General features: G+C 43.5%; 1 protein-coding gene across 1 annotated transcript; it reads right to left on the bottom strand.

The window, feature by feature from the left end:
* Positions 1–2,311: 2,311 nt before the first annotated feature.
* Positions 2,312–6,663, bottom strand: LOC149524672 (uncharacterized). Its single transcript, XM_089777154.1, has 3 exons — positions 6,594–6,663; positions 5,136–6,492; positions 2,312–2,374 (listed from the first exon to the last, which is right to left on the bottom strand). The coding sequence occupies exons 2-3, from the start codon at positions 6,105–6,107 to the stop codon at positions 2,312–2,314; spliced, it is 1,035 nt and encodes a 344-aa protein (XP_089633280.1). The 5' UTR covers positions 6,108–6,492; positions 6,594–6,663.
* Between the last annotated feature and the right edge of the window lie 3,026 nt (positions 6,664–9,689).

The following is a 9,689-nucleotide window of genomic DNA, read 5'->3' as shown; positions in this document are numbered from 1 at the left end:
CATGTTTGCATGCGAGTGTTGCAAAGGAGCACTCACAAATGGTAGGCCAGAAAGACTCTTCTTTCTCTCATGAAAACAAACTCCTCAGGTTTTAACTGAGTGACAGGAGAAACCCTTCTCTGCAGTGTTTATATTTGGTGATGTCATTCTGGATGACATTACCTTGGGCATGTAATGAAGTGATGATATGTTACTGTGGCTGAAGAGCTAAATAGATGTGAGAAAAGGCATGCTATTTAAAGAGCTCCTACAAGAGGTGCTGGCAGTATTCTATTTATAACAGAGCCATATACGATGGATTTACTGTACTAAAAGTAAGCATTTGAACTGAAGATTCATGAGTCCAGGGACAACATTTCTAAGAAGACAAGTAACAGAGTGACAGAGCTGTCAGAATGAATGAGGAGCCTCTGAAATTTATACAGAACATTAGAAAAATAATTGTTTTTATCCTATATAAACAGAAGATAAGTTCCTTAGTTTGATGGTACTAGTAGCCAGTGTAAAATATGGCCAAGATCTTTCACTGTGCAGCATGTGAATTGTCTCTACTGCACAGACACAGAGCCCAAGTGACATCAAGTGGTCTCTGAGGGATGCATGCATGTTGTAAATTGCAGGACTGGGGTCTATACTGGTGATTTCTAGGAAGAGCTACAGAAACATGAATCAAGGCTCATTATCATTTTTCTGTATTGGACCAGACCAAAGGTGCATCTAGCCCAGAATCTTGTCTTCTGGCAGTGTCCAGATGTCCCAGAGGGAATGAACAGAAGATGTACTCATCAAGTGATCCATCCCCTGTCACCCATTCCCAACTTTTGACAAACAGAGGCTAGGAACAACATTCCTACCCATCCTGGCTAATAGCCATCGATGGACCTACCCTCCATGAATTTATCTAGCTCTTTTTTGAACCTTGTAACAGTCTTGGACTTCACAACAACCTCTGTGAAAGAGTTCTACAAGTTCACTGAGCAATGTGTGAAGAAGTACCTCCTTTTGTTTGTTTTAAACCTGCTACCTATTAATTTCATTTGTTGTGTCCTAGTTCTTGTGTCATGGGAAGGAGTAAATAATTCTTTATTCATTTTTTCAACACCAGCCATGATTTTATAGACCTCTATCTTCTCTCCTTAGTCAACTCTTTTCCAAGCTGAAAAGTCCCAGTCTTATTAATTTCTCCTTATATGGCAGCTGTTCCAAAACCCCAATAATTTTTATGGCTCTTTTCTGAACCTTTACCAATTTTTTTTTGAGATGAGGTGACCACATCTGCACACAGTATTCAAGATGTCAATGTACCATGGATTTATAAAGAGACAATAAGATATTCTCTGTATTATCATGCATCCCTTTCTTAATGATTCCCAATACAGGCAGTCCCCAGGTTACATGGATCCGACTTACATCAGATCCCTACTTACAAACGGGGTGAGGCAACCCCGCACTAGCTGCTTCCCCCCAGCAGACCAGGGAGACGCGAAGCTAGCGCCCCCCCCCCCCCCCCCCGCAGACCAGGGAGACGCGGAGCGGCTTTTCTCAGCAGACACCTCAGCTTGAGAATAAAGGACTGAGGGAAGTGAGGTGTGGGAGAATAAAACTGAGCTCTGGAGAAATGTTTGGCCAGAGTTTCCCTTACAATATGTACCAGTTCCGACTTACATATTAAGAACAACTTAAGAACAAACCTACAGTCCCTATCTTGTACGTAACCCGGGGACTGCCTGTATTTTGTTTGCTTTTTTGACTGCTGCTGCACATTGAGTGGACTCTGAGTGCAGAGGTGCCTGCTTCAGCTCTTGCCGAGACATAAATCCTTTTTACCATCCCTGACATGAGGCATTAGATTGAGTAAGGTAAAGCCTAGCACCACGTCAACAAGCAAGGGGAGTGCCAGAGGGAACACTGAATATCAGTCAGAGTCATAGTAGATTTTAAATTGATCTAGAGAGGTATTAGAACAAAGAGTGTTGCCTTGGATCTAATCTAGAGGCACAGAGACAAACTCAATCCCAAAGAGTATGTTTCAGATTATACCAGTCTGAGTAAACACTGGCTTTTTAATGTAGGACTCTGTTTGTCCCTGTAATACTGGGAGTGGGAAAGAAAGACACATTTTTCCTCATGACAGACATGATTTACACATTGAACAGTAGCATCAAAAGGGGAATGTGGGGATATGTTTCATGTGTAGTCCCCTCCCCCTTGAGGTGTGTCTCTAGGTTGGGTTCTTTTATACTTTAAATCAGCAGCTTCAAGGAGCCTTTTGGATCCTTCACAAGAGCGGGTTAGTATTATAATCACCATTTTACTGATGAAGAAACCAAGGCAAAGGGAGATTAAGGATGGCATTTTCAAAATTGCTCAGCATCTGGAATTGAGGTCAGATTTTGAAAAAAGATTGTCATTTTGGGTAGAGAGGACTTTTGAAACTCAGGCCCAATCGTGGGTGCTAAACAACTGTTAATCTGACCTCCAGCTCTTTTGAAAACCCGGTGGCAGGTGAATTGCCCAATGTCACACAAAAGGTAGTGTCAGAACTATAGAACTATAGCAATAGAGCTATCTTTTGGCTTCCAATTTTGTGTGTTATCAACAAAACTAACCCTTTTCTCTGAGGCTATGGCTACACTGTAGCCTTCTTGCGGAAAAGCTTATGCAAATGAAGCGCAGCATGGAATATCGCTGTGCTTCATTTGGATAATTAATTAGCAGCCACTTTTGCACAAGAGGCTTTTATATGAAAAGGAGCTATGTAGACGGTTCCTTTTTGCACAAAATCCCCCTCTTGTGCAAGAGCCGTTCTTCCTGAAAAAATGAGGAAGAACGGCTCTTGTGCAAGAGTGGGGTTTTTGCACAAAAAGAAGCCGTCTACACAGCTCCTTTTTGCACAAAAGCCTCTTGCACAAAAGCAGCAGCTAATTAATTATGCAAATGAAGCATGGTGATATTCTATGCCACACTTCATTTGCATAAGCTTTTCCGCAAGAAGGCTACAGTGTAAATGTAAATGAGAAAAATGCCATATTCAACAGAAACTGACAGAAGTCACATCTAGAGAGCAGAGCTATTCAAATAATTATTTGGCCAGAATGCTGGGTTAAGGCATTTTATAAAAGAGTCCCTAGAACCATGGTCACCAACCAGTAGATCGCAATCTACCGGTAGATCTCAGGGGCTCCAAGAGTAGCTATTGAGCCCTCTCTGAACTGCGCACCTGCGCAGTGCATTTACATTAGTTTTCCTCATGTAATGTAGGCGGGGCTTCAAGGAATCATAGAATCATAGAATCATAGAATCATAGGACTGGAAGGGACCTCGAGAGGTCATCGAGTCCAGCCCCCTGCCCTCAAGGCAGGATCAAGCTCCGTCTACACCATCCCTGACAGATGTCTATCTAACCTGTTCTTAAATATCTCCAGAGAGGGAGATTCCACCACCTCCCTTGGCAATTTATTCCAATATTTGACCACCCTGACAGTTAGGAATTTTTTCCTAATGTCCAATCTAAACCTCCCCTGCTGCACTTTAAGCCCATTACTCCTTGTCCTGTCCTCAGAAACCAAGAGGAACAAATTTTCTCCTTCCTCCTTGTGACACCCTTTTAGATATTTGAAAGCCGCTATCATGTCCCCCCTTAATCTTCTTTTTTCCAAACTAAACAAGCCCAGTTCATGAAGCCTGGCTTCATAGGTCATGTTCTCTTAACCTTTAATCATTCTTGTCGCTCTTCTCTGTACCCTTTCCAATTTCTCCACATCTTTCTTGAAATGTGGCGCCCAGAACTGGACACAGTACTCCAGCTGAGGCCTAACTAGTGCAGAGTAGAGCGGCAGAATGACTTCACGAGTTTTGCTTACAACACACCTGTTAATACAACCTAGAATCATATTTGCTTTTTTTGCAACAGCATCACACTGTTGACTCATATTCAACTTGTGGTCCACTATGACCCCTAGATCCCTTTCTGCCATGCTCCTTCCTAGACAGTCGCTTCCCATCTTGTGTGTATGGAACTGATTGTTCCTTCCTAAGTGGAGCACTTTGCATTTCTCTCTATTAAACCTCATCCTGTTTACCTCCGACCATTTCTCTAACTTGCTAAGGTCATTCTGAATTATGTCCCTATCCTCCAAAGAAGTCGCAACCCCACCCAGTTTGGTATCATCTGCAAACTTAATAAGCGTACTCTCTATCCCAATATCTACATCATTGATGAAGATATTGAACAGTACGGGTCCCAAAACAGACCCTTGAGGAACTCCACTTGTTATCCCTTTCCAGCAGGATTTAGAACCGTTAACAACCACTCTCTGACTACGGTTATCCAGCCAATTATGCACCCACCTTATCGTGGCCCTATCTAAGTTATATTTGCCTAGTTTATCAATAAGAATATCATGCGAGACCGTATCAAATGCCTTACTAAAGTCTAGGTATATGACATCCACCGCTTCTCCCTTATCCACAAGGCTCGTTATCTTATCAAAGAAAGCTATCAGATTAGTTTGGCATGACTTGTTCTTCACAAACCCATGCTGGCTATTCCCTATCACTTTATTACCTTCCAAGTGTTTGCATATGATTTCCTTAATTACCTGCTCCATTTTCTTCCCTGGGACAGACGTTAAACTGACCGGTCTGTAGTTTCCTGGGTTGTTCTTATTCCCCTTTTTATAGATGGGCACAATATTTGCCCTTTTCCAGTCTTCTGGAATCTCCCCTGTCTGCCATGATTTTTCAAAGATCATAGCTAAAGGCTCAGATACCTCCTCTATCAGCTCCTTGAGTATCCTGGGATGCATTTCATCAGGACCTGGTGACTTGCTGACATCTAACTTTCCTAAGTGATTTTTAACTTGTTCTTTGTGTATCCTATCTTCTAAACTTACCCTCTCTCTGCTTGTATTCACTATGTTAGGCACACCTCCAGACTTCTCGGTGAAGACCGAAACAAAGAAGTCATTGAGCATCTCCGCCATTTCCAAGTTTCCTGTTACTGCTTCTCCCTCCTCACTAAGCAGTGGGCCTACCCTGTCCTTGGTCTTCCTCTTGCTTTTAATGTATTTATAAAAGGTCTTCTTGTTTCCCTTTATGCCTGTAGCTAATTTGATCTCATTTTGTGCCTTTGCCTTTCTAATCTTGCCCCTGCATTCCCGTGTTGCTTGCCTATATTCATCCTTTGTTATTTGTCCTAATTTCCATTTTTTATGAGACTCCTTTTTTATTTTGAGATCATGCAAGATCTCCTTGTTAAGCCAAGCTGGTCTTTTGCCATATTTTCTATCTTTCCTACACAGCGGAATTGTTTGCTTTTGGGCCCTTAACAACGTCCCTTTGAAATACTTCCAACTCTCCTCAGTTGTTTTTCCCTTCAATCTTGCTTCCCATGGGACCTTACCTACAAGTTCTCTGAGCTTATCAAAATCTGCCTTCCTGAAATCCATTACCTCAATTGTGCTGGTCTCCCTTCTACCTTTCCTTAAGATCATGAACTCTATTATTTCGTGATCACTGTCCCCTATACTGTCTTCCACTTTCAAGTTCTCAACTAGTTCCTCCCTATTTGTTAAAACCAAATCCAGAACAACTTCTCCTCTGGTAGCTTTTTCAATCTTCTGAAACAGAAAGTTGTCTCCAATGCAGTCCAGAAACTTATTGGATAGCCTGTGCCTCGCTGTGTTAGTTTCCCAACATATGTCTGGATAGTTGAAGTCCCCCATCACCACCAAATCTTGGGCTTTGGATAGTTTTGTTAATTGTTTAAAAAAGGCCTCATCCACCTCTTCCACCTGGCTAGGTGGCCTGTAGTAGACTCCTAGCATGATATCACCCTCGTTTTTTACCCCTTTTAGCTTAACCCAGAGACTCTCTACACAGCTATCTCCTACATTCATCTCCACTTCAGTCCAAGTGTGTACATTTTTAATATACAAGGCAACCCCTCCTCCCTTTTTTCCCTGTCTGTCCTTCCTGAGCAAGCCGTACCCTTCCATACCAACATTCCAATCATGCGTCCCATCCCACCAGGTTTCTGTAATACCAATGATATCATAGTTGTATTTATTGGTTAGCAATTCCAGTTCTTCCTGCTTATTACCCATACTTCTCGCATTTGTATATAGGCATCTAAGATACTGATTTGATCTTGCCTCCCTGTTGTGCCCTGACCCTCCTTTCTCCTTGCCATTATAGGCCGTAGTCCCCCCTATTTCCAACCCATCTCCCAGTCCCGCACATTCAGCACTTACCTGTGGGCTTTGCTCACCTGCCCCCGACAAACCTAGTTTAAAGCCCTCCTCACAAGGTTAGCCAGTCTGTGTCCAAACAAGGCCTTCCCACTCCTGGAAAGGTGAACTCCATCTCCGCCAACCAGTCCTTCCTGGAAGAGCACCCCGTGATCAAGGAAGCCGAATCCCTCCTGGTGACACCATCGTCGCAGCCAGGCATTCACCTCCAGAATGCACCTCTCTCTGCCCGGGCCCCTACCTTTGACAGGAAGGATAGAAGAGAATACCACCTGCGCTCCAAACTCCTTCACCCGTACTCCCAAAGCCCTGTAGTCACACTTGATCCGCTCAGTGTCACACCTGGCAGTATCATTTGTGCCCACGTGGATGAGTAGCATGGGGTAGTAGTCAGAGGGCCGGATAATCCTCGACAATGTCTCCGTAACATCTCGGATACGGGCCCCTGGCAGACAGCATATCTCTCGAGATGAGCTGTCAGGGCGACAGATGGGTGCCTCCGTTCCCCTCAGAAGAGAGTCTCCAACCACCACTACCCTACGTTTCCTCCTCGCAGTGGTGGCAGGAGACTGCTCAACCTTGGTGGTGCAAGGCCTGGTCTCCTCCACTGTGGGGGATGACTCCTTTTCTCCTGCCTGCACCACTGCCTCCTCCATAAGTGGCTGGTCAACAGTCCCACATCCTACGACAGTGACCTCCGTGGACTCCACAGGAATACTGTCCAGGAATTCCTCATGGCTTCGAATGCTCCTCAGCCTGGCCACCTCCTCCTGTAGCTCTCCCACCTGCTGCCTGAGAGATTCCACTAGCAGGCACCTTTCACAATGGTTGTCTCCCCCAGCCTGGAGATCACTCAGTGGGAATTGCAAGCCACAAATACAGCAAGACCACACCAGGACCTGGGTAGAGGCATCCATGCTCAGGTTCTCTGTCTGGATACAGGCACAGGTGGAGGAGACAGGAGAAGTACTGGCACAAGCGCTACGGGTCTTCATCACCATCAGTCACTCCCTCTGCTCAACTCCCTCTTCAACTCCCCTGTCTGCAGTCCCCTGTCCGCTTCCAGGCGGGGCAGTAGATCTTCACCTGTTCTGAGACTTAAAAAGTGATCTTGGGTGTAAAAAGGTTGGAGACCACTGCCCTAGGATAGTCATTGATTATAAGAGGTCTGGACTAAAGCTGATCAGAGCATTTTTGATTAAATGAAATATCACAGAAGCCAAAATGTTTCCATTTCAAAGGTGTTTTTTTTATATGTTGTTTGTTTTATTGAGGCACTTTCTGTGACTGTAACCTGGTGGTTAAGGCATTGATGTGACCTGGGATGGAACCAACCCTGCTTTGAGTCAGGCAAAGCAGGAACTTGCACATGGATCTACAACAGCCCACCACCAGGCTTCACCCTCTCCTGCCCTGCTGCCTTCTTCCAGGATTGAAAAGCTCAAATGGACATTTCAGCACAATTCCATTTTTACATTGAGAACATTCCAATGTGGAACAAAAATGAATTAAAAAAGCTTGAAAGCTTCCACAAAACTGGAATTGTTAACCTTTGGTCAGTTCTAACGATGACCTCAATTTTTTACATCACCTTAAAAGCAGCACCTACTAACACTGTGCTGAAGTGTTGGATCAGACTGGTTTAGGGCCAAATCCTTCCCCATCTTCATTAACCCGGGTTGGTGGCCTGCTTTGGTGCCCAGGGGAGAACACTCGGAGTTGCCTTTGCACATTATGTACAGAACTAATCAGTTTTGCTGGTAGAATTAGTCAGAAGTTGGAAACTTTTTAAATTAAAAACTAGTTCCTTGTTTTTGCTAAAAAATGTTATTGTTTGAAATATTTTAATCAGCTCTGATTGTACTCCCCATTTTTAGTGGATCCACAGTGACTGCTCCCTCCGTGTGGTCAAGGCGCACACGGCCATAAATCAGGGCAGAGAGTGGCAGGGCGCAGCTCTTTCTCTGCACAACAGCCTGCTCGGGGAGAGAGAGTGCACTGTCTAAAAAATGAATAGTGTATCTTTATACAAGAACACACTCATGCAGCAAATCTGCCTCCCTCAGACATAAATGCTTCCTGAAGTTGCCCTTTCCCCAATGCCGGGCTGTGTTTAATGGCACAGCTGATCTCTAATTTTGTTAAGCTCGGTCCTTTTTTAGCACATAATCAGTTGGCACCTTTATTTGGTCAGTTTGCATTCCTCTAAATCTTAGAATGATGGTTTTGTGAAGAGACCAAACAACACCACTAATTATAACTGAAAGGGGGAAATGCTATTTTCTTGCTTGTTTTCTAGAACTGAATATAACAGGGGCTAATTGCATGATTTAACATTTGGAAACTTCACATTCCTCCTCTGACTTGGAGAGTAAAAGGGGCTATTATCATTTTAAGGCCAGATGTTTTAGTTTATTGAGCCTGTTTGATCCCTGCACCTGTCTGAGACCAGCAGTTGCTGGATTAGAATAAAGAGCTGAATTAAAAAATCTGGACAACTGTTACTGAAGAAGCGAATGGTGTGAAAATGAGCAGGCTTTTGGTATAAAGGATTTACTGTTTGTGACATAAGGCAGTACACATCATTTATAAGTGCATAACGAGCATGAAGCATTACCTCTGTATGGCCATGTGCTGGAATATACATTACCAAATGACAAATACAGGAACGCCCAATGAGTGGAGGAAAAGATGAGGGGGGAGGATAAAGTAAGGTGGGGACACATTACACCATCCATCTGTGTGACAGCCGTGTAGCTACAAGGAATTATATATTATTTCTGGTGGATTATGATGATTATAAAAGGGAAAAAATTGGTCCCTGTCCACACAGAGAATTTTGCTGTGTATCCTCAAGGAAGCAATGGCTTTTCACATAGCTCTTTCCTGAATGGTGGCTCTTCCTCTGTCCCTCTGATTATGGAATATATGAAGTATTTTGTTCCTATAATGCAATATATTTTTGTTGAGCCCTTTTTTATCAACAGCAGGGCTAATTCTTAGCCTTAAGTTAAAGGAGAGAACTAGTCTAAACAGTGAATGAACTTTTTCTCTTCCTTCCTTCCTATTTTTCTTTTTGCCCATCCAACCATAATGTATTGTCACATGATTCACTGAATTCCAATAGGTTTAATTTCTGGATCAATATAGTCCATCTTTCCCATATTGAACACAAAACAAAACAAGCAATTAAAGAAGCATTGACTGGCTGCTTCTGGTAATTAGACATTTATGGGGCAAATTTTCGAAGGTCTGTGGCCTATTCCCCTCTTTGAGGCTATAAGCTGTACCTGTAGATTTGCACCTGCAATAATTAGTAGCAGCGTTAAGTATGTGAGCCTTTAACTTCCTGACTTGTGTCTACCGTCTGGCCCTGAGATTTGTATTTTCAGTTCAGTTGCAGGAGCAGGCACAAACCTGGGAGTTGCTGTCATTATT

The sequence above is a fragment of the Pelodiscus sinensis genome, chromosome 3 (genome assembly GCF_052426305.1).
Source record: "Pelodiscus sinensis isolate ZL-2025 chromosome 3, ASM5242630v1, whole genome shotgun sequence".
Lineage (NCBI taxonomy): Eukaryota > Metazoa > Chordata > Testudines > Trionychidae > Pelodiscus > Pelodiscus sinensis.
Note: the sequence above shows the minus strand (reverse complement) of the source record. Positions and strands in the feature narration are given on the sequence as shown.

Coding starts and splice junctions, on each gene's coding strand:
- LOC149524672 (XM_089777154.1), bottom strand. CDS start 6,107: ATGGGTAATAAGCAGGAAGAACTGGAATTGCTAACCAATAAATACAAC. Junction 2,375..5,135: donor GCAGGGGCAAGATTAGAAAG/GCAAAGGCACAA, acceptor CCTCAATTCCAG/ATGCTGAGCAATTTTGAAAA.